Source organism: Entelurus aequoreus, linkage group LG10, assembly GCF_033978785.1.
Source record: "Entelurus aequoreus isolate RoL-2023_Sb linkage group LG10, RoL_Eaeq_v1.1, whole genome shotgun sequence".
In the NCBI taxonomy this organism is placed as follows: domain Eukaryota; kingdom Metazoa; phylum Chordata; class Actinopteri; order Syngnathiformes; family Syngnathidae; genus Entelurus; species Entelurus aequoreus.
This window is the reverse complement of record NC_084740.1, coordinates 70,049,081-70,074,676: the sequence shown is the minus strand read 5'-3', so window position 1 is coordinate 70,074,676 and position 25,596 is coordinate 70,049,081. Positions and strand designations below refer to the sequence as shown.

Sequence of the window (25,596 nt, the reverse complement as noted above, 5' to 3'; positions counted from 1 at the left end):
TTGGTAATCTCGGCAAGATTACATATCTCAAATCGAGTTCAAAAAGAAAAGAACGAGTAAAATACAGATTTGGCAAGCCCAATTTTCTTGTTCTGTCGGCATTTTTTTGTGCTTATTTGAAAAATTGTAAATCAGGTTCTTGTATTCCCTGTATACTTTCCCCAGGTGGAGAAGTTTAAATATCTTGGGTTCATGAGTGACGAACGATAGCTGCCTGAGATCAGCATCCGCAGTAAAGTGGTTGCTTTACCGGTCCATCACGGTGAAGAGAGCTGAGCCAGAAGGCAAAGCTCTTGATTTACCAGTTGATTTGTGTTGGACCGATCATGTCTCGGTGGCCTGAAACTACAGCAGGGGTCACCAACGCGGTGCCCGCGGGCACCAGGTAGCCCGTAAGGACCAGATGAGTAGCCCGCTGGCCTGTTCTAAAAATAGCTCAAATAGCAGCACTTACCAGTGAGCTGCCTCTATTTTTTAAATTGTATTTATTTACTAGCAAGCTGGTCTCGCTTTGCCCGACATTTTTAATTCTAAGAGAGACAAAACTCAAATAGAATTTGAAAATCCAAGAAAATATTTTAAAGACTTGGTCTTCACTTGTTTAGATAAATTCATTATTTTTTTTACTTTGCTTCTTATAACTTTCAGAAAGACAATTTTAGAGAAAAAATACAACCTTGAAAATGATTTTAGGATTTTTAAACACATATACCTTTTTGCTAGAGATGTCCGATAATATCGGCCTGCCGATATTATCGGCCGATATATGCGTTAAAATGTAATATCGGAAATTATCGGTATCGTTTTTTTTATTATCGGTATCGTTTTGTTTTGTTTTTTTTGTTTTTTTTAATTAAATCAACATAAAAAACACAAGATACACTTACAATTAGTGCACCAACCCAAAAAAACTCCCTCCCCCATTTACACTCATTCACACAAAAGGGTTGTTTCTTTCTGTTATTAATATTCTGGTTCCTACATTATATATCAATATATATCAATACAGTCTGCAAGGGATACAGTCCGTAAGCTCACATGATTGTGCGTGCTGCTGGTCCACTAATAGTACTAACCTTTAACAGTTAATTTTACTAATTTTCATTCATTACTAGTTTCTATGTAACTGTTTTTAATTGTTGTACTTTCTTTTTTATTCAAGAAAATGTTTTTAATTTATTTATCTTATTTTACAAATTTTTTTAAAAAGTACCTTATCTTCACCATACCTGGTTGTCCAAATTAGGCATAATAATGTGTTAATTCCACGACTGCATATATCGGTTGATATCGGTATCGGTAATTAAAGAGTTGGACAATATCGGAATATCGGATATCGGCAAAAAGCCATTATCGGACATCTCTACTTTTTGCCTTTTAAATTCCTTCCTCTTCTTTCCTGTAAATTTAAATCAATGTTCAAGTAAATGTATTTTTTTTATTGTAAAGAATGATAGATACATTTTAATTTAATTCTTCATTTTAGCTTCTGTTTTTTCAACAAAGAATATTTGTGAAATATTTCTTCAAACTTATTATGATTAAAATTAAGAGAAATTATTCTGGCGAATCCAGAAAATCTGTAGAATCAAATTTGAATCTTATTCCAAAGTCTTTTGAATTTTTTTTTTTAAATTTTTGTTCTGGAAAATTTAGAAGAAATAATGATTTGTCTTTGTTAGAAATATAACTTGGTCCAATTTGTTATATATTCTAACAAAGTGTAGATTGGATTTTAACCTATTTAAAACACGTCATAAAAATTCTAAAATTAATCTTAATCAGGAAAAATTACTAATGATGTTCGTTCCATAAATTATTTTTTTTATTTTTTCAAAAAGATTCAAATTAGCTAGTTTTTCTCTTCTTTTTTTCAGTTGAATTTTGAATTTTAAAGAGTCGAAATTGAAGATAAACTATGTTTCAAAATTTAATTGTCATTTTTTTCGTGTTTTCTCCTCTTTTAAACCGTTCAATTAAGTGTGAATATCATTAATTATTAATAATAACATAGAGTTAAAGGTAAATTGAGCAAATTGGCTATTTCTGGCAATTTATTTAAGTGTGTATCAAACTGGTAGCCCTTCGCATTAATCAGTACCCAAGAAGTAGCTCTTGGTTTCAAAAAGGTTGGTGACCCCTGGTATATAAACTGAACCAACGCAACACTTTGGTTTTTGCTCCCATTTTTCATGAGTTGAACTCAAACATCTAAAACTTTTACTATATACACACAATACCTATTCCTCTCTATTCCTATTCCTACTATATTTTTTCCTATATATTCCTATATTATATATTCCTATACCTATTCCTGGCCCTGCGAATGCAGCTGAGATCATCTCCAGCACCCCCCGCAACCCCGAAAGGGACAAGCGGTAGAAAATTGATGGATGGATGGACCTATTCCTCTCAAATATTGTTCCCAAATCTGTCCAAATCTGTGTTAGTGAGCACTTCTTCTTTGCCAGGATGATCCATCCCAACTCACATGTGTGGCATATCAAGATGCTGATTAAACAACATGATTATTGCACAGGTGTGCCTTAGGCTGCCCACTAAAAGGCTTACGCTGAAATGTGTTGCGTTTATACTTTTGTTCAGTATATTTTCATACTTGCCAACCTTGAGACCTCCAAATTTGGGAGATTTGGGGTCGGGGTGGGCGGGGCCGGGGGAGGCGTTAAGGGGGGAGGAGTATATTTATAGCTAGAATTCACTGAAATTCAAGTATTTCTTATATATATATATATATATATATATATATATATATATATATATATATATATATATATATATATATATATATATATATATATATATATATATATATATACATATATATATATAAGAAATACTTGACTTTCAGTGAATTCTAGCTACCGTATTTCCTTGAATTGGCGCAGGGAATATAGTATTCGCACGTCTAGAATTACTGCCGGGTCAAACTCGTTTCTCAAAATAATTAACGCATGCTTGGCCTTATCGCCGGTTCATTATTAACGCCGGATCAAATTCGTTTCGCAAAATATGAATTTTATTATCGCATGTCTATAATTTTCGCCGGGTCAAACTCGTTTCGCAAAATATTTAGCATATGTCTAGAACAGGGGTCGGCAACCCGCGGCTCTAGAGCCGCATGCGGCTCTTTAGCGCCGCCCTAGTGGCTCTCTGGAGATTTTTTAAAAATGTATGAAGAATGGAAAAAGATGAGGGGGAAAAAAATGTATTTTTTTGTTTTAGTATGGTTTCTGTAGGAGGACAAACGTGACACAAACCTCCCTAATTGTTATAAATCACACTGTTTATATTAAACATGCTTCACTGATTCAAGTATTTGGCGAGCGCCGTTTTGTCCTACTAATTTTGGCGGTCCTTGAACTCACCGTATAGTTTGTTTACATGTATAACTTTCTCCGACTTTCTAGGACGTGTTTTATGCCACTTCTTTTTCTGTCTCATTTTGTCCACCACACTTTTAACGTTGTGCATGAATGCACAAAGGTGAGTTTTGTTGATGTTATTGACTTGTGTGGAGTGCTAATCAGACATATTTGGTCACTGCATGACTGCAAGCTAATCGATGCTAACATGCTATTTAGGGTAGCGATATGTACAATAATATTGCATCATTATGCCTCATTTGTAGGTATATTTGAGGTCATTTAGTTTCCTTTAAGTCCTCTTAATTAAATGTATATCTCATGACACATGTAATATGGCTTTTAATTTTTTGCGGCTCCAGACAGATTTGTTTTTGTATTTTTGGTCCAATATGGCTCTTTCAACATTTTGGGTTGCCGACCCCTGGTCTAGAACTTCGGCCGGGTCAAATTCGTTACGTCACGAGTGACGATTTACCTGTCCTCATTTTCAAAATGGAGGAAGCTGATTTCAGTAGTTTGCAATCGCACAAAGGAAAAAAGATAAAGAGTTATTCACTAGGATTTAAGGTCCAAGCTATTGAATACCGGTACGGTATGCTAAAAAGAACAGTAAGCAGCTATGTTTTATTAATATACCGTAGCTGCGTGTGTCAAATACGGTATGAGTCATTAAATGACTCCCGCCTCCTGGTGGTAGAGGGCGCTAGTGATCCTTCTTGCGACTTCCGGTACTGCAGAAGAAGTGACAACACGCAGCAACAGATCGTCTTTTTTTCCCCTCTCGCCTGAACTTTTAACATGGAGGATTACATACCGGTATCTAAAATAAAACAGTTTTCTAAACTGGACTTTCAATCGAAGCAGGAGGTAATAATTAAAAGAATATCTCCATCGAAACAGAGACTTTTAAAACTGAAGAAAGAAAATAAGGAAGACTTCTATAAACAAGTTATCGATGCTTTTGGTCAGAAGGAGCTGCAAATGGACTCCATTTATAAGTACAGGTAAGACCATAATAACGTATTTTTTTATTAAATGTGCTTTTCATGATGTATGCTTACATCACACTCAAAGCGCACGCCTAAATTTACCGCATTCCTTTTGGTAAACGCCGGAGTGAGAAGAGGTTTTAAAATAATTAGCGCATGCACAGCCATCCCGCAGGCTTCCGGTAAACGTCGGAGTGACAGGAGGTTTTAAATTAATTAGCGCCCCTGCGGCTATTCAAGGAAATACGGTGTTCATATATATATATATATATATATATATATATATATATATATATATATATATATATATATATATATATATATATATATATATATGTGTATATATATATGTGTATATATATGTGTATATATATATATATATGTGTATATTTATATATATATATATATATATATATATATATATATATATATATATATATATATATATATATATATATATATATATATATATATATATATATATATATATATATATATATATATATGTACTGGTACTATTAACCGCAACAGGTAATTGTAAAAAAAACAACACTATGATTTGTACAATTTCAGAATGTGCTTGTTCTATTTTTAAACAAAGAAAACAATCTGAAGTTGTCTTTATTTTTAAGTTATCGTGCCGTGATTTTACCAGTCCGGCCCACGTGGGAGTAGATTTTTCCCCATGTGTCCCCCGATCTAAAATGAGTTTGACACCCCTTATCTACATCAACAATATGATTTGTCTGAGTGGCTAGACAGGACAGATTAGAAAGAAAAAAATAGTATTCAGAATTTTTTTAAAGCGATTAGAATCGTTACATCAAGAAATCGCGATTATTCTGAAAATCAAAATTTTTTTGACACTCCTACTAATTTGGTTTGTTTGAAGGAAGATAGTTTTATAAATATCTGCGCCTTGCCTCCATGGTTTGATTTCACATTTTCAAGACTTATGCAGATCCCAAATGCACAAAAAACAGCTACCAATAGGTAAGAAAAGTTGGTTTTGCATAACAGATTCCCTTTAAAGTTCAACATTTACAGCTCCATTTCTTTCCATGATTCTCGTCTTGCTGAAGACTCCGAAATTTCACATTTGTCTCGCAGGTCTCTGTCAGGGGATTGCTCGTCTCCAACATGCTTCTTCTCCTCCTGGTTCTCGCGACTGCAGTTAGCCTGCTGCCAGGTAACCACGGCCACTTCGCATTGCTTTGTTCAGCTTGTAGAGTTCCAATCAGGGCGCGACGCAAGGGCAGAAGATGGAGGATTCCATTCAAGACCTATCCCAGCTGACGTTAGGGAGCCAGGCAGAGGATCCGCTGGTCTGGTGGTCATAGTCAGTTGAGGGGAGACTTGCTTTGGGGCGTGAGAAGCACGAGTTAGTTGAGTTTAGTCTTTATTTGAAATGACAACGCACAGAGACATGAAGCTCAAAGACAAAAATATGTTCTGCACCAGATTATAGCTCAAGAGCTAGTTTCCATCTGCGGTCCCTGCTTACATGAATTAAAATATAAAATATCATGCATGCAATCATATTACAACAATGAAATTAGTTTATTTTGGTCATATAATCACCCATTTTGTGTGATCAATTTAACAGCACAGATTATACATATTAAAGGCCTACTGAAATGAATTTGTATTCATTTAAACGGGGATAGCAGATCCATTCTATGTGTCATACTTGATCATTTCGCGATATTGCCATATTTTTGCTGAAAGGATTTAGTAGAGAACATCGATGACAAAGTTCACAACTTTTGGTCGCTGATAAAAAAAAGCCTCGCCTGTACCGGAAGTAGCGTGACGTCACAAGTTGAAAGGCTCCTCACATTTCCCCATTGTTTACACCAGCAGCGAGAAAGCGACGATTACCCCATTAATTTGAGCCAGGATGAAAGATTCGTGGATGAGGAACGTGAGAGTGAAGGACTAGAGTGCAGTGCCTGACGCATCTTTTTTCGCTCTGACCGTAACTTAGGTACAAGCTGGCTCATTGGATTCCACACTCTCTCCTTTTTCTATTGTGGATCACGGATTTGTATTTTAAACCACCTCGGATACTATATCCTCTTGAAAATGAGAGTCGAGAACGCGAAATGGACATTCACAGTGACTTTTATCTCCACGACAATACATCGGCGAAGCTCTTTAGCTACTGAGCTAACGTGATAGCATCATGCTTAAATGCAGATAGAAACAGAAGAAATAAATCCCTGACTGGAAGGATAGACAGAAAATCAACAATACTATTAAACCATGGACATGTAAATACACGGTTAATGCTTTCCAGCTTGGCGAAGCTTAACAATGCTGTTGCTAACGACGGCATTGAAGCTAACTTAGCAACGGGACCTCACTGAGCTATGATAAAAACATTAGCGCTCCACCTACGCCAGCCAGCCCTCATCTGCTCATCAACACCCGTGCTCACCTGCGTTCCAGCGATCGACGGAAGGACGAAGGACTTCACCCGATCATCCGTGTGGTCGGCGGCTAGCGTCAGATAGCGAGTCTGCTATCCAAGTCAAAGTCCTCCTGGTTGTGTTGCTACAGCCAGCCGCTAATACACCGATCCCACCTACAACTTTCTTCTTTGCAGTCTTCATTGTTCATTAAACAAATTGCAAAAGATTCACCAACACAGATGTCCAGAATACTGTGGAATTATGAGATGAAAACAGAGCTTTTTTGTATTGGATTCAATGGTGTACCAATACTTCCGGTTCAACGATTGACGTCACGCGCATACGTCATAATACATAGACGTTTTCGACCGGAAGTTTAGCGGGAAATTTAAAATTGCACTTTATAAGTTAACCCGGCCGTATTGGCATGTGTTGCAATGTTAAGATTTCATCATTGATATATAAACTATCAGACTGCGTGGTCGGTAGTAGTGGCTTTCAGTAGGCCTTTAACAATCATACACATACACACACAAAAAGAAAAAGAATGACTGAAAAAAGAATAGGCTGAAGACAAGGCTTATATTTGCCTATCCTATACATTCACCGAAAATTAGATTGCCTGGAACATCGTTAAAAAAATCAATGGGATAAAAGTAATTGTTACTATATTTTATAATTTTCCATTATTTCACCTTTCAAGGCTTTCTTAAACCTTAACAAAAACTACATGTCTTCCACCATTTAACTCCTAAAACTGAAATAAATGTGTATTTTATATTCGTTCTTGCTTTACATATTTAAAAAATCAATATCCCCCGCAAATGATAGTTTTCTCCTCTTAATTTAAATAACCTAAGAATACAAGCAGGAAGGCTGTTGTTCTTTACTCGAAACACAATTTCCCTTGTTTTTAAAAACACAATATATGAACATTTTAACACCTTAGAACTTATAAATAATGGATTGGTATGTTCATAGTAGCACGCTTTGTGTATTATTCTAATGACCCTTTTTTGAAGTTTAATTATTGGGTCTATGTTTGTTTTATAAACATTTCCCTAAACTTCAACACAATATGTTAAATATGGAAAAATAAAAGAATAATATAACATATGCAGACATTTCTTATTCAGCATGTGTCTTACTTTATAAAGAATAGCAATGGATTTGGATATTTTCCCTTTATATATTTAATCTGCGGTTTCCAACATAATTTATGATCAATTATTTTTGCCAAGTCGGACACGTTTCCAGTGAGGGTTGGACTCCGCCAAGGCTGCCCTTTGTCACCGATTCTGTTCATAACTTTTATGGACAGAATTTCTAGGCGCAGTCAGGGCGTTGAGGGGACCCGGTTTGGTGGCTGCAGGATTAGGTCTCTGCTTTTTGCAGATGATGTGGTCCTGATGGCTTCATCTGGCCAGGATCTTCAGCTCTCACTGGATCGGTTCGCAGCCGAGTGTGAAGCGACTGGGATGAGAATCAGCACCTCCAAGTCTGAGTCCATGGTTCTCGCCCGGAAAAGGGTGGAGTGCCATCTCCGGGTTGCGGAGGAGACCCTGCCCCAAGTGGAGGAGTTCAAGTACCTTGGAGACTTGCTCACGAGTGAGGGAAGAGTGGATCGTGAGATCGACAGGCGGATCGGTGCGGCGTCGTCAGTAATGCGGACGCTGTATCCATCCGTTGTGGTGAAGAAGGAGCTGAGCCGGAAGGCAAAGCTCTCAATTTACCGGTCGATCTACGTTCCCATCCTCACCTATGGTCATGAGCTTTGGGTTATGACTGAAAGGACAAGATCACGGGTACAAGCGGCCGAAATGAGTTTCCTCCGCCGGGTGGCGGGGCTCTCCCTTAGAGATAGGGTGAGAAGCTCTGCCATCCGGGGGAAGCTCAAAGTAAAGCCACTGCTCCTCCACATGGAGAGGAGCCAGATGAGGTGGTTCGGGCATCTGGTCAGGATGCCACCCGAACGCCTCCCTAGGGAGGTGTTTAGGGCACGTCCGACCGGTAGGAGGCCACGGGGAAGACCCAGGACACGTTGGGAAGACTATGTCTCCCGGCTGGCCTGGGAACGCCTCGGGATCCCCCGGGAGGAGCTGGACGAAGTGGCTGGGGAGAGGGAAGTCTGGGCTTCCCTGCTTAAGCTGTTGCCCCCGCGACCCGACCTCGGATAAGCGGAAGAAGATGGATGGATGGATGGATAGATACTGAACAAATATCATTTAAATAAAGTATGAATAACTTAGGTCCCAATACCGAGCCTTGTGGAACAGAAATATACTATAGCATGTAATCAAATTAAGAAGAGCCAGAAAATGGACCCCCCCCCCACACACACACACACTCACACACTCACACACACAGCATCATACTGTGCTTGTACGTTACAACGCCACCTCTCCTTTACATCATTACACATAGAAAATACATCCTCTCATTGACATCTGTCATCATTCATAAAAACCAGGGCCGGCCCGTGGCATAGGCCGTATAGGCAAATGCTAAGGGCGCCGTCCATCAGGGGGCGCCAGTGCCACAAATGTTGGAGAAAAAAAAAAGAAAAGAAAAAAAAAAAGTTGGTACTATTATTTCTAAATACAAAAAATAATCCCACGTTAATTAAAATGCAAAGTAAAGCCTATTTAATAGAAATATTATTTGTTACAACATTACGCCCCCCCGCCCCCGTGGGTGCGCCCCCTCCCTTCCCGTATCATGACTCTTTTTGGACGTCACCACATCAAAAAAATAAACACAAGATGTCAAAACGGCCAAAATTGTCAGGTGCCCAGGGAAGAAAAAGGAGAAAAGAAGAGGAGGAGAAATGAGAAAAAGACAGAGGTAGCATGTAGGTAACATTAGTTTGTCTGTTACAGAATGTGATAGTAACCTGGCTTTTTAGCATTAAGCTAAAGTTACATGATGCAATTGCTAATCAATAAATAGCTAGTTCTGTTTTAACGTCGGGTTAATATTGTGGAGGGGGCTAAATTGTTATGGAAATAATAATGTAACGTTAGGTAATTACAGTACTCCCACCTTCCATTCCTCAGGGACATTTGTATTAGATCTTTTAAGCAGGTGTTTTTTGTTTACATTATTATTGCCTTCTGGTTAGCTAATGTTTGCCCTGCAGGTAATAGTCACTTTTCCACCCCTTTATATATTAGGTATAGTTGTAAGCCTAGTTGTTAAAGTGCACATCATTAATGTTAATTAAGCAATATCACATGAGAGGGAATGCTGTTTTTTAATTTGAGCACTGCTGTGATTCGGTTAAAGATAATCATAACATAACATTCTCATATAATATGTTAATTTGCTTTCTTTAAGTAAAAAAAAAGGTCAAAGACGAAGCTATTCTGTTTCTTGTGAGTATATACACTTCACTGCCGATGTGGGGGGGCGCCACCTAAAATCTTGCCTAGGGCGTCAGATTGGTTAGGGCCGGGCCTGATAAAAACTAACCATGAATTCAACACATACATTTCACAGCTCATAATAAAATGTTCTCACACATGAATACAACACACGTTACGTTGTCGCGTGGGTCAGACATAGCGTCCACACTGTGAGCAACTTTTGAAGTTCCGCTGTCAATGGAGAAAAGTCTGTATGACTTTTCAGTTCTGTTGTGAGGTCGTTCAATTCCTTTTTAGCTTTGTATGAAAAGGCGGATTGTGCAAAAAAAGAGGTTTTACATCGAGACGAGACCGCAACCCAAGAAAGTAGGCTTATCAGACAGAAAGGGGCGGGGCCTGATGACCGCTTGGTCGCGGTGACTTGAACATGTCTCCCTGTGCAGGTGTGACTGCCCAATTCGAACGGACATTGGACATCACCGAGTGTCCCGTCAAGTTTTACGGAACGAATTACACCACGCTGTTTGTGAGTAGACAAGTGACGGCTGTCATCCAACACTGGAAAAGTTGAATAAAAAAATGAATTCTTATATCTTGGCAGATATAACTCTTAACATTCGTCCATTGTCAGCCCTGCGCACCACTTCTTTTCTTTCCGACAGGTGAACATCACGAACGGTCGAGCCGCGCTCTGCTTCAAGGCCCCTTACGTCGATGGGGAACCAAACGACTGTCTGATTATTAATCGAACAGAGGCGGACCGAGGTACCACACGGGTCAACACAAACAGCGTAACAGGTTCATCGAATGGGTTTCTGAATAATCTGCCAACTCTAACGGGGACATCAACGTGCTTTGTACGTGTGATTGTACGCAACAACGGCAACAGCAACCTGGTGAGTACACTGACAACGATACCGTACGGTCGTTCCTCGTTTATCGCGGCCAATTGCTTCCAGTCTTGACCACGGTAAAAGAATTTCGGCAAAGTAGGTTATTATCAATGAATTAAATACGTTCATAGTTAGAGCATGAAAAACTGTTTTCAGAGCGCTCTAACTAGGAAATAACACCCATATAGTCACCTTTACACTTGTTTAACCCAATATAGTAGCCTTGAGAGCATGTAGATTAACAGTACTCACTGGTAGCCTGGAGGATCCTTCGAGCTGTTGCCCTGCCACTTCCTGGAAATACTGTTAATATTAGAGATGTCCGATAATGGCTTTTTTTGCAGATATTCCGATATTGTCCAACTCTTAATTACCGATTCCGATATCAACCGATACCGATATATACAGTCGTGGAATTAACACATTATTATGCATGCTCCGCTGGATGCATTAAACAATGTAACAAGGTTTTCCAAAATAAATCAACTCAAGTTATGGAAAGAAAATGCCAACATGGCACTGCCATATTTATTATTGAAGTCACAAAGTGCATTTTTTTTTTTTAACATCCCTCAAAACAGCAGCTTGGAATTTGGGACATGCTCTCCCTGAGAGAGCATGAGGAGGTTGAGGTGGGCGGGGTTGGTTATTATAGGGGGGGGCGTATATTGTAGCATCCCGGAAGAGTTAGTGCTGCAAGGGGTTCTGGGTATTTGTTCTGTTGTGTTTATGTTGTGTTACGGTGCGGATGTTCTCCCGAAATGTGTTTGTCATTCTTGTTTGGTGTGGGTTCACAGTGTGGCACATATTTGTAACAGTGTTAAAGTTGTTTATATGGCTACCCTCAGTGTGACCTGTATTTCTGTTGAGCAAGTATGCTTGCATTCACTTGTGTGTGTGAAAAGCCGTAGATATTGCCAGCACGCAAAGGCAGTGCCTTTAAGACTTATTGGCGCTCTGTACCTCTCCCTACGTCCGTGTACACAGCGGCGTTTTAAGAAGTCACAAATTTTACTTTTTGAAACCGATACCGATAATTTTGAAACCGATACCGATAATCTCCGATATTACATTTTAAAGCATTTATCGGTCGATAATATCGGCAGTCCGATATTATTGGACATCTCTAGTTAATATATATTCCTCTTAAGCTAGAACTGTGCTTCCATGTGCTAAAAAAAACGGGCGTAAGTTGTTCTGCAAAAACTTGGGTCGACTTGACAGTCGCAGCTACGACCGTTAGCCGTGCTGTCATCATTTCGTGTTGTTAGCATTGCATGCCCTGCGTTGTCATTTCACATCGCATTAACTTTCACTTACTCAAAGGCAATGCAGCAGAAACAGAAAATGTGACCACATGATGTACAAACCCTGTTTCCATATGAGTTGGGAAATTGTGTTAGATGTAAATATAAATGGAATACAATGATTTGCAAATCATTTTCAACCCATATTGAGTTGAATATGCTACAAAGACAACATACTTTTTTTTGCAAATAATCATTAACTTTAGAATTTGATGCCAGCAACACGTGACAAAGAAGTTGGGAAAGGTGGCAATAAATACTGATAAAGTTGAAGAATGCTCATCAAACACTTATTTGGAACATCCCACAGGTGAACAGGCAAATTGGGAACAGGTGGGTGCCATGATTGGGTATAAAAGTAGATTCCATGAAATGCTCAGTCATTCACAAACAAAGATGGGACGAGGGTCACCACTTTGTCAACAAATGCGTGAGCAAATTGTTGAACAGTTTAAGAAAAACCTTTCTCAACCAGCTATTGCAAGGAATTTCAAAAGTTTGGGGTCACATTGAAATGTCCTTATTTTTGAAGGAAAAGCACTGTACTTTTCAATGAAGATAACTTTAAAGTAGTCTTAACTTTAAAGAAATACACTCTATACATTGCTAATGTGGTAAATGACTATTCTAGCTGCAAATGTCTGGTTTTTGGTGCAATATCTACATAGGTGTATAGAGGCCCATTTCCAGCAACTATCACTCCAGTGTTCTAATGGTACAATGTGTTTGCTCATTGGCTCAGAAGGCTAATTGATGATTACAAAACCCTTGTGCAATCATGTTCACACATCTGAAAACAGTTTAGCTCGTTACAGAAGCTACAAAACTGACCTTCCTTTGAGCAGATTGAGTTTCTGGAGCATCACATTTGTGGGGTCAATTAAACGCTCAAAATGGCCAGAAAAAGAGAACTTTCATCTGAAACTCGACAGTCTATTCTTGTTCTTAGAAATGAAGGCTATTCCACAAAATTGTTTGGGTGACCCCAAACTTTTGAACGGTAGTGTATATATATATATATGAAGAAATACTTGAATTTCAGTGAATTCTAGCTATAAATATACTCCCCCCCCCCCCCCCCCCCCGCCCCCTAAAAAAAATCTCCCGAATTTGGAGGTTTCAAGGTTGACAAGTATGCTCACAATCCAACACTTTTGTATCTTTGTCGCAAGCAGGAGTAAAATATTGTCACGGATGGAGTCTAACGATCACATATCTTACCTTAGAACAAGATCTTATTCCGGCAGTTTGGAGATCAACAAGCTGTTCGTTTTAATCTCGACGAGTCAGCAAACCCGGTAAGGACATGGACGTGATGAAAAACGACCTTAAAGGAATTATTTGGCTGGTCCTACATGGCTGGTTAACTCACCCACACCTTCCCGGCAGGGCGAACGTGCATTTACCTTGCTAAACGGAGTGGAAATGGATAGCTTTAACCTCACAGGTTCAACTCCAGTCTTCGGGGATTTGAGTGGCTGCAGATATGAAGGTGATAGTGATGGTGATTGTGGAGAACTCTTAGCATCATCAGTGAACCATGACCTAACTCACTCTTGTGTGTGGTTTCCAGAAGTGTTTTACTCCCCAAACACCACTACTTGTGACTCCCAAGGAAACTTCATTCATTGTAACGCAACAGCACACCTCCACGCCGTCCCTCAAATAAACGACTAGTAATTACTTTATTTCCTATTTTCTTTTGCCTTTGCCATGACTGTGTTGCGTTGTTGCTAATCATGCTGTATCGCCCCCTGCCTGTCAGCTGTGTGCAAGGTGCCATCTGCACTGTGACTGGCTCCACAATCATCGATTACTCGGACAACTCCACCTCCGTGGACGATCGCTGCGCCTACACTTTGTTCTCCAATTCAAGCGTCCACGTGGTGGGCGTTTTCAAGGAACGTCGTCGAAAAGACGTCATGTTTTTGGACCGTGTCGTCATGGAGCTGCTGGACTATGACTACGTCATTCAACTGGGACCAGGTGTGAAGGTTCTGGTAAGTCGCCGTCGTCAGCAGATAACTGGTCATAAAGTCTCCGCTGTGAAGAGAGGATGTCGAGTGTGTTTGAGACAGTTTTTGGGATGCAGGTGAACAACACCTATGTGAACATCAGCAGTGTGTTTGAAGAACATGAAGGTTTGGACCTCCACCAGGACCAGACTGGAGTCACAGTCACCATTTATCAGTCTGACTACAACATTACTGTCTTCTTTAACGGAGACACAGCTCAGATCCTCCTAACACATCCATGGATGTTGGCAGGTAGGTTTCTCCTCATTTCCAGCTGTCAGGGCCTGATTTACTAAGATCCAAATACCCAGCTCTAAACAGCGTGTGCAAAAAACTAAATAGCATGTATTATTACTGTGTGTGATCTACTAAAACCGCGTGTGTGGTGCAGACCGCCTTATTCTTTTTTTTTAATTTAATTTAATTTAATTTATTTTATTTTTTTTTTAAATAATGTCCTGCCCAGCTTCTCAGGCAAATCATATAGTAGATGTAGATGCCCATATCGGCTGTTCAGATTTACTTTAGAAAAGAGAAGTGTAGGATACTTCTCTTGTTGCCTTATTTGTATTTTGACTTTATTAAATGTATTTATATTAGAGATGTCCGATAATATCGGTCTGCCGATAATATCGGCCGATAAATGCGTTAAAATGTAATATCGGAAATTATCGGTATCGGTTTTTTTATTATCAGTATCGGTTGTTTTTTTTTTGTTTTTTTTTTTGTTTTTTTTATTAAATCCACAAAAAAACACAAGATACACTTACAATTAGTTCACCAACCCAAAAAACCTCCCTCCCCCATTTACACTCATTCACACTCATTTACACAAAAGGGTTGTTTCTTTCTGTTATTAATATTTTGGTTCCTACATTATATATCAATATATATCAATACAGTCTGCAAGGGATACAGTCCGTAAGCACACATGATTGTGCGTGCTGCTGGTCCACTAATAATACTAACCTTTAACAGTTAATTTTACAAATTTTCATTAATTACTAGTTTCTATGTAACTGTGTTTATATTGTTTTACTTTCTTTTTTATTCAAGAAAATGTTTTTAATTTATTTATCTTATTTTATTTGATCCATTTTTTAAAAAAGTACCTTATCTTCACCATACCTGGTTGTCCAAATTAAGCATAATAATGTGTTAATTCCACGACTGTACATATCGGTTGATATCGGTATCGGTTGATATCGGTATCGGTTGATATCGGTATCGGTTGATATTGGTATCGGTAATTAAAGAGTTGGACAATATCGGCATATCGGATATCGGCAAAAAGCCATTATCGGACATCCCTAATTTATATTATCATTTTGTGCAGCCGGGCCGGAGCAGGAGGGGATAGAAAGAGAAAAAAAGGAAGACAGAGGGGGATTAGACAGAGAGACAAAAACAACAACAGCAAACACAACAACAACAACAACAATATCAGCAAATACAACATGTACAAATATGATGGTAAAAGTAATAGCAAATAAGCAGTTAGCGAAAATAAAAAATAATACAGAAATGACAATGAGCATTATTACACTAAAAATGGAGCAATATGAATACCAATAGAAATAGTGCTATTGATAATAAACAATACCAATACTTTACCTTTATTATCAACAATACAATTGTTCAAATGCAACAATACATATACGTAATGATAACTTGAGATACGAAAGGATGCATAAAAATGGAGGGGAAGAAAGAGAAGCAACCTACATTAACCTTGTAGATTGTTATAGTAACAATAGGTTAAGCTTTGTCAGTGTGCCATGTGTTATACCCAGTTTACCCTAGGGCAACAACGTTAATATATGTTTGATGAAACGTGATTATGTGCATAGACCGCCTTATTCAAATGAGGATTTTTCGTGCATACGGGACTTTTACCACGAAGACGATCATTTGTTGCACATTCATGTTATCATGCCCCTACCTTTGTGCGATGCGTTGAACCAGCAGCACACATCTAAAATCCGTAACACCTTTTCTGAATCGCAATCTAGACAACAGAAACATATGCACACTGACACTTCATTCTGTGCGCGAGGCTGTGGATCGCATCACCAGCGCATTCGTGCCTCTGGAATCACTCAAATGGAAGAAAATGCAAAATGAAATACATATTTTCAAGTCGGCGATATATTATAGTAATATTATATTATATCATATATTATACTTAATTAAAAAAACAACATTAAAATCGCCAGCAGATACCAAAACGTATCAATTTAATTAATTTCAATCAGCCTCTTGAAGTACCAGTAGAGTGAAAACATACTTGCCAACCCTCCCGAATTTTCCGGGAGACTCCCGAAATTCAGCGCCTCTCCCGAAAACCTCCCGGGACAAATATTCTCCCGAAAATCTCCCGATTTTCAGCCATGCGGACCTGAGTGAGGACAGCCTTTTTTCACATCCGCTTTCCCACGATATAAACAGCGTGCCTGCCCAATCACGTTATTCCATACGAGGCATCCGGCACACCGCCGATGAGAATGGTGCAGATGGAGAAGTTCTTCTCGGCGTCCGTGTTGGCGCACACGTTGCCAAAGCCGACGCTGGTCAGGCTGCTGAGGATGACGTAGAGGGCGGCGATGTACGAGCTGCGCACCGACGGGCCGCCGACCGTGTTGTTGACGTTGGGCATCTCCAGGCGTTTGCCCAGCTCATGGAGCCATCCTCGGGGAAGAGACGGGAGGACAACAGGGTGACAAGAACTAAATCATCCAGACTAGAGATAAATTGTATTATTATGTTTATCTTATTCTTACCTAAAAATAAATATATTTATTAATTTAAAAAAAAAATTAAAAAAAATGTTTACTATATTTTGCTAAAAACATCAAAATTAATTGTATTTTTATTTGTATTTATTCTGACTCCTTATTACATCCAGCCATAGAATTATACATTTAAATAAACATATTTGAAATAATTAATTTTAAATGATCATAATAATTCATTTAAAATGACCATATTTAATTATTAAAATAATTGCTTGTTTATCAACAGCTTTAGCCTTTTATTCATTACATTTTGAAGCTCTCAGAAGCCAAGTTATGTTATATTCCTTAAGATTTATTCATGCAGGTTTGAAGTATCAATTATCTAAACACAGTTTTATTTGCATATTTTCAGGATGTAGATGTATATATGTATATATATATATATATATATATATATATATATATATATATATATATATATATATATATATATATATATATATATATTTGAAATACTTGAATTGGTGAATTCTAGCTGTAAATATACTCCTCCCCTCTTAACCACGCCCCCAACCCCGCCCCCGACCACACACCCCACCCCCCCACCTCCCGAAATCGGAAGTCTCAAGGTTGGCAAGTATGAGTGAAAAACAAGTTGACTGTATATGCTTATTTGTGTTTCATTGTATCCATTCAACCATATCCAATTGTATTTACAATCCGCAAAGTATGTAAAAATACCGCTCATCCTCTTTGTGTTCTGGCTCAAAAATATGAGGTTCTGGGTCATAGTTTTTCCCAAAGTAATCGTTGTTGGTTCTCACAAAGGCTGCTTGATTAGCGTTGTTGTTGATGGGGAAGGGATGTGTGGTTCCTCCGGCTACGTCACGGATGACGTGACTGGCTTCTTCATTATCTCTCAAAATGGCTCGGGAATCTCTGTGAGATTGATACTATTTTGATCATATCTATTTAATTGCAAGCTTTTGAAGGCTTTTGGTGTCATAAATCAGAGATATATGATAATAGCTTCAATACAGGGGCAACTTGTTTTTCCACCCTACTGGTACTTGAAGTCAGCCAGCAGCAATAATATTATGAAATGAAATTGCTGAATAGACAATATGTCTAATATTTTTTATTACTGTCAGTCCAAAATGTTGACACTCACACATAGGACGGAGGATTCTGGCTGCACTAAATCTGCAGCCGTGTGTGGAACCGTCAATGCGCACGTCCTTCCCACATGTGCTAAATAAAACCCAAAATAGTGCTCACAAATGATTGTGATGAGTGTTGATAAATCACATGGAGCATGCTCAATAGTAATATTTGCATTTTTCCCTACCAGTATTGTGAGCGTTTTGATGATCAGCATATATTTTGCATATTAATGAAGACCGAGACGCAAAATGTATTGCATGCCTTATTCTGCGCACTTAACAGACGCAATCCACCTTGCACACGTTTAATAGATCAGCTTTGCATGTGATATCAGGTTTGCATGTGGTTTAGTACCAGCAAACTTTTAGTAAATCAGGCCCTTAGTCTTCCAACCAATAAAAACCAGACAGAACTTTTAAAAAGGTTGATTTTTCTTTTTAGTGACTCAGTTAAAAGTGTTCTCCTTTCAAACTTCTCAGGGTCTACAGAAACTGAAAAAAACATAACTGAGAATTTCGATGGACTTTGCGTCAACTCCAGCGTGGCTTTGAGTGTCATGAAGTCGAATAATTTCAGCTCCGCGGGGTGAGACTTCGTCACTACAACATCCTGCTGACCGCGACATCATGATTATCAAATGTGTGTGTTCTCTACCTAGCTGTGAGATGCAGTACAGTGAGCCGGCTGACGAATCCATCAACTGCACCACAGTGACTGAACAGTGAGCAGAAACACTCCACAACACAAGCAGCTTCTATTCTGTCGTGACCTGGACTCCTTCCACCTTCATTTCAGCTGTCAAGTCCTAAACGGCCCTGACTTCACCGACTGTCACACGGTTATTGACCCCAAGCCGTACATTGCCGCCTGCAACTATACGCTGTGTCATTATCCACATGTGGACGGCCTCAGGTGTGAATTTCTGGAGGCCTACGCCCACGCCTGCAGCCTGAAACAGGACCACATGTTGGACGACTGGAGAACGGATGCCAACTGCCGTAAACCCCCTGTCTCATTAGAACAAATTTGTCAAGTGAAATCACAACAGAAAGACTCATGGTTTTAATGGTGCTAATGTGTTTGTGTTCCAGCTGCCCCTCAGGCCTTCTGCAATGACACACACTGTGTTGATCACGAGTTCTGCGCTGACGGCATCAACGGTCAAATCAACTGCTTCTGTCGAGCCATTTTTGCTTCCGACTACAGGTCCAATGACACTTTAGGTAAGACCGTTTGAGGATTTGTCCCACGTGGAACAAGAAATGACAAAACAAAGGTGTTCTGGTCTTCAGGTGATCCGGCGGTCTGCATGGACAACACTGGTTCAATCACTCTGGTTGGTTGTCTCCTGGAGGAAAAAGGCTTCAATTACATAGATTTGCACCTCAATGACGATTCTTGTAGAGGTTACAGAGACATGGACCACATGGTGACCTTCAACTTTAGTGACAGCAACGCCTGTGGGACGGTGGTCACGGTGGGCGTCTCTCTTGTCCTGACACTTGTACTGTTTGTGATCCACGTGTTGAACTCTTGAATGTCCATGACTCTGCAGGCCAATGACAGCGTGGTTTTGTACAAGAACACCGTCACTGGATTGAACACCTCTGAAATTGTTGCTAACTTTGACAAATTCCATGTTAACTTTTCCTGCTACCACAACCAGCCGGACGTCCAGAGTATGAGCGTTAGAATGAAAGACAAGTAAGTTTGACACATCTGACTTTCATCAATTGCTTTTGAAAACTACAACATAAAGATTATAGTGTGTGTGTATGTGCAGCTCTGTTTTCCAGCAGGTGGTATCTGAATCCTGGAATTACACTCTGAAGATGACAGCCTACAAGGACGCTAAACACACACAACCTGTGACGTTAGATAGAGAAATTCAGTTGAACCAGAGGGTCTGGGTGGAGCTGATGACAGAAGGTCTGGATGGCAACCTGGTCTACTTGGTGACCAACTCTTGTTGGGCCACCAACAGCTCATTGCCCAATGAGGGTCTGAGATACGACCTGATCTCTGATGGGTGAGACAAGATGTGGCACTGCTGCTTGGAAATGTATCAGTTAAAGTTTACTTCCAGCTCTGTTAGTTAGTCAAGCAGACCAGAAAATCAGATCTGTAACTTGTATTTTCCTGTTTCCGGGAAGTTGTCCGAGCCCTGTGGAGCCCTCAGTGAACGTGATGTACAATGGAGCTGCAGTGTCCAACAGCTTCTCCTTCAACATGTTCCACTTCACCGGAGGAAGCTATGAGGTCTACTTACACTGCAAAGTTCAACTGTGCCCCAACCAGAGTGGAGACTGCCAGCCGGTACTTTGCTTGACATCTTGATTTAAAGCCCAATGCCTGTCTTGAACCCTAACCACTAATGACAAAGTAGAACTACATTTCTCAGCCGAGAATTAAAATTAAGACACCATCTTTCAGTCTTGATAACATCATACTCACATCACCTTACCCCAATCAAGACACACCTCTGTTCATTCAATACTACCATATTTTTATAAGCATAAACACCCTCCATTTCCCAAACCTTAACCAAACATCCTGACCTATCCCAACACTTTGTCTCAGAGTTGTGGTGGCGCTGGTAGGAGAAGAAGACGCAGGGCTGCCAGGTCTGAATATGTTGATGAAAGCCCTGCCCTCATCAGCCTGTCCTGGTCCAATTAGGTAACCCACTCCTCTGCTGCTGAAACTAATCAGGTCTGATCACCTAATCCTTGTTTTGCTTGTCTTCTCAGGGTGTTTCTGTAGCGACTAAAAGTTTGTGAACCTTCAGAATGATTCCAGATCAGGACCTGATGGGAATTTATTTTAGAAGCTGAATTAGTTTTTCTATGAAACCAATGGTGAACCTTGTGTCTGACAGTCCAATAGTAAACATATTGTATCATGGTGGAGGAAAATGACCTTTCAGCAAAGGGCTATATCTATAGTAGAAGTACACTGCTAATTAATCATCACGTATCATCACACAAGACACACAATGTTGTGTGTCAGCTTGAAAAATGCATTCTGTGCTGCTGGTCAACCTTATATACACAACCACAATGTCCTTCCTGTGGCAAACGCCACTTCCTGTTGTCTTGGCAACATGGTGTTGCCACTATTCATTCATGCATCCAAAAACTAAAATAAAATACAAAGCTATGGTAAAAGACCTGATTGTTTTGTGTATAGCTGAGGGACAAAGTAAATTACTTTAGAAAAAGTGCAAATATTCCTTGCAAATATTACTTCAATACCAATAAAAATAGAGTAGTCAAAAATATTACTTAAAGGCCTACTGAAATGAATTTTTTTTATTTAAACGGGGATAGCAGATCCATTCTATGTGTCATACTTGATCATTTCGGATATTGCCATATTTTTGCTGAAAGGATTTAGTAGAGAACATCGACGATAAAGTTCGCAACTTTTGATCGCTGATAAAAAAAAGCCTTGCCTGTACCGGAAGTAGCGTGACGTCACAGGCTGAAGGGCTCCTCACATTTCCCCATTGTTTACACCAGCAGCGAGAGCGATTCGGACCGAGAAAGCGACGATTACCCCATTAATTTGAGCGAACATGAAAGATTCCTGGATGAGGAACGTGAGAGTGAAGGACTAGAGTGCAGTGCAGGACATATCTTTTTTCACTCTGACCGTAACTTAGGTACAACGGTTCATTGGATTCCACACTTTCTCCTTTTTCTATTGTGGATCACGGATTTGTATTTTAAACCACCTCGGATACTATATCCTCTTGAAAATGAGAGTCGAGAACGCGAAATGGACATTCACAGTGACTTTTATATCCACGACAATACATCGGCGAAGCTCTATAGCTACGGAGCTAACGTGATAGCATCGTGCTTAAATGCAGATAGAAACAAAAGAAATAAACTCCTGACTGGAAGGATAGACAGAAAATCAACAATACTATTAAACCATGGACCTGTAACTACACGGTTAATGCTTTCCAGCTTGGCGAAGCTTAACAATGCTGTTGCTAACGACGCAATTGAAGCTAACTTAGCAACGGGACCTCACAGAGCTATGATAAAAACATTAGCACTCCACATACGCCAGCCAGCCCTCAGCTGCTCATCAACACCCATGCTCACCTGCGTTCCAGCGATCGACGGAAGGACGAAGGACTTCACCCGAACATCCATGCGGTCGGCAGCTAGCGTCGGATAGCGCGTCTGCTATCCAAGTGAAAGTCCTCCTGGTTGTGTTGCTACAGCCAGCCGCTAATACACCGATCCCACCTACAACTTTCTTCTTTGCAGTCTCCATTGTTCATTAAACAAATTGCAAAAGATTCACTAACACAGATGTCCAGAATACTGTGGAATTTTGAGATGAAAACAGAGCTTTTTTGTATTGTATTCAATGGTGTCCGAATACATCCATTTAACTATTGACGTCACGCGCATACGTCATCATACATAGACGTTTTCAACCGGAAGTTTAGCGAGAAATTTAAAATTGCACTTTATAAGTTAACCCGGTATTGGCATGTGTTGCAATGTTAAGATTTGTCTGCTTCAGTGGAGCTGGCGTACCACACTGTTATGCAGTCTGTCAGCAGGCTCTCGACAGCTGAGCGATAGAAGGTCACCATCAGCTGCTTCTCCAGTCTGTTCTTCCTCAGCACCCTCAGGAAGTGGAGTCTCCGCTGGGCCTTCCGGATGACCGCAGTTGTATTTTGGGTCCAGGAGAGGTCAGCAGATATGAGGGTGCAGAGGAAATTGAAGGAGCTGACTCTCTCCACCTCCTCGCCGTTGAGGTTAACAAACCAAATAGTAGAGTCGTGAACTTTGCTCCAAAGTACGGATTTTGTGTTGATTTATTGTGCATACAAAAGTAAACATTGACTTATGCAAAGGTAGTAATATATGATAAAACGGGGCAGCAGGTAAAGAAGGACTTATTAGTTAATCATGATATATATATATATATATATATATATATATATATATATATATATATATATATATATATATATATATATATATATATATATATATATATATATTTATATACAGATATATACATAAATACATTATTGTTGCCGTCTTTTAATTTTATGTAAAGCACTTTGAATTGCCTTGTATACAAATTGTGCTCTATAAATAAACTTTCCTTGCCTATGTATACATATATATTTATATGTATATATATGTTTTTATTGAAAATACGAAAACAGAGCGAAGCTGCAAACAATTAAATGCAGTCCATCCATATTGCATGCATAGCTGCAGAACACAAAACAATAAAACAAGTCATGCACAATCCTGTGGTGCATTATGACATGCATGGGAAGTTTCTAGAAAACAGCTACAATAGTAGATTTGTATGGTTGGGAGAATACATAGTAAACTTAGCGAATAATGTCTTAATGTTAGAAGAATTAATGTGTACTATAACGAGAATAAAGTTAAAATACCTTTAGGATAAAGTTGTAAAACCTTCAGAGACAAGCCCCAACTGGACGGAAATAAATTTAAATTGTTACCATAATAAAGTATCCAGAAGAGGCTAATACCGATGAGTCTTTTATTTTGGTGAGAAATAATCGGATATTGTGTGGGTTACGATGGAGCACAAATTAGCTTGTTGGGACTCGGGGCTGTGGCAGGCCGTCCTACGGTGACACTACTCCATCAACGCCGACATTGACGGCTTCTCCCCCCGGCGTCTTCCTTTTCGCCAACTGGTGAAACGGCCGTTTTTTCTTACGCCTCTCAGAAGGTGGCTTCTGTGTTTTCGCAGCTCTCCGGGACACAACTTTTTGTGCTGAGGCGGCCGTAAAAGTAGCGTCGCTGTGTTCGCAAGCTAGCTCGGCGGCTAGCCAGTTGGCATCGTCCCCTGCCCGCCTACTACTTTCGCGAGTCCTCGGGCAGTAGCCGGAGCTGCCGTGGTGGTCATGGCGGTAGGTCGGCCGTGTCATGCGTTCCTGCTCTTGGTGTGCTTGTTCCTCCACCGCGGCGCCTCCTTCAACCTGGACGTCGAGGGACCCTCGGTGTTCAGCGGCCCCCCAGGAAGCTACTTCGGCTTCTCGGTGGACTTTTTCAAATCTCCCATAAACCAACGGTAAGTCCACTTCTGTAATAATGACACAGTTAACCTGGATAAAGGACATTTTACTTGTTTTTCCTCCTTTGTGTCCCCTTGCCAACATCTTATTTAAATTACATTATTGCTTTATACCTGTAAACAAAAGCCTAACTCAAAAATGTGAAAGTCCAACCCTTCCCATTAAACGTACAAATGAATAATAAGATTGTCGTTGATAGGATTTTGGTCCAAGACTTCCATTGATTGCCTTCCATTTGTTCGACTATCAAAACTTTTCGCCACTCGATTGGTTATTATAATAACACAAGACAAACTAAAATTTGTTCTTTTTACTGCAGCAGCTCGTCAACTTACAGGAGGTCCTCAGTTTACGAGGTCTGTGTGAGACATGTAAGATACCTTAATAAAATTAAATACCGTATGTTTCGGACTATAAGTCGCAGTTTTTTTCATAGGTGCGACTTATACTCAGGAGCGACTTATGTGTGAAGTTATTAACACATTACCGTAAAATATCAAATAATATTATTTAGCTCATTCACGTAAGAGACTAGACGTATAAGATTTCATGGGATTTAGCGATTAGGAGTGACAGATTGTTTGGTAAACGTATAGCATGTTCTATATGTTATAGTTATTTGAGTGACTCTTACCATAATGTTACGTTAACATACCAGGCACGTTCTCAGTTGGTTATTTATGCCTCATATAACGTACACTTATTCAGCCTGTTGTTCACTATTCTTTATTTATTTTAAATTGCCTTTCAAATGCCTAATCTTGGTGTTGGGTTTTATCAAATAAATTTCCCCAAAAAACATACTTGCCAACCCTCCCGTTTTTAGCGGTATTCAGCGCCTCTCCCGACAACCTCCCGGCAGAGATTTTCTCCCGACAAACTCCCGGTATTCAGCCGGAGCTGGAAGCCACGCCCCCTCCAGCTCAATGCGGACCTGAGTGGGGACAGCCTGTTCTCACGTCCGCTTTCCCACAATATAAACAGCTTGCCTGCCCAATGACGTCATAACATCTACGGCTTTTAGAGAGTAGAGTGCACAACTGCGCACACAACAAGGAGACGAAGCAGAAGAACGAGGAAATTACAGACATGGCGACGCCGTCGACGAGCAAGATGAAGAAATACGCTTGCAAGTTCCAAAACGAATGGAAACAAGAATTTCAGTTCATCCAGGACAGTTCGAAGGGGAAGGGGTATGTAATTATGTTGCCTGTAAATTTTGTAGAACAGACTT

At 39.7% G+C, this 25,596-nt stretch overlaps 2 protein-coding genes across 3 annotated transcripts in view; both read left to right on the top strand.

The window, feature by feature from the left end:
* The first annotated feature begins 5,471 nt into the window (after nucleotides 1-5,471).
* Nucleotides 5,472-21,342, top strand: LOC133659218 (alpha-tectorin-like). Its single transcript, XM_062061954.1, has 18 exons — nucleotides 5,472-5,564; nucleotides 10,598-10,680; nucleotides 10,817-11,050; nucleotides 13,602-13,652; nucleotides 13,744-13,846; nucleotides 13,928-14,030; nucleotides 14,120-14,354; nucleotides 14,447-14,621; nucleotides 18,748-18,853; nucleotides 18,927-18,989; nucleotides 19,064-19,266; nucleotides 19,360-19,491; nucleotides 19,561-19,745; nucleotides 19,824-19,972; nucleotides 20,052-20,297; nucleotides 20,422-20,584; nucleotides 20,849-20,947; nucleotides 21,019-21,342. Exons 1-17 carry the CDS (start codon nucleotides 5,516-5,518, stop codon nucleotides 20,945-20,947), a joined length of 2,379 nt encoding a protein of 792 aa, XP_061917938.1. The 5' UTR covers nucleotides 5,472-5,515; the 3' UTR covers nucleotides 21,019-21,342.
* Nucleotides 21,343-23,872: 2,530 nt separating this feature from the next.
* The window catches only part of itgav (integrin, alpha V), a 51,701-nt gene continuing 49,977 nt past the window's right edge, over nucleotides 23,873-25,596 (top strand). Inside the window, exon 1 of one of the 2 annotated variants that reach the window (XM_062061557.1) lies at nucleotides 23,873-24,358. In XM_062061557.1, the coding sequence (XP_061917541.1) occupies nucleotides 24,192-24,358 (167 nt within the window). In that variant the 5' untranslated portion in view covers nucleotides 23,873-24,191. The remainder of the gene's footprint in view (nucleotides 24,359-25,596) is intronic. The other variant, XM_062061558.1, reaches the window with a different exon arrangement.

What these genes read in the sequence shown, in the direction of transcription:
- LOC133659218 (XM_062061954.1), top strand. Translation starts at nt 5,516, where the DNA reads ATGCTTCTTCTCCTCCTGGTTCTCGCGACTGCAGTTAGCCTGCTGCCA. An exon ending in TGCAGTTAGCCTGCTGCCAG is followed by an intron (nt 5,565 to 10,597) that starts GTAACCACGGCC and finishes CTCCCTGTGCAG; the next exon opens with GTGTGACTGCCCAATTCGAA. An exon ending in TGCACCACAGTGACTGAACA is followed by an intron (nt 18,990 to 19,063) that starts GTGAGCAGAAAC and finishes CCTTCATTTCAG; the next exon opens with CTGTCAAGTCCTAAACGGCC.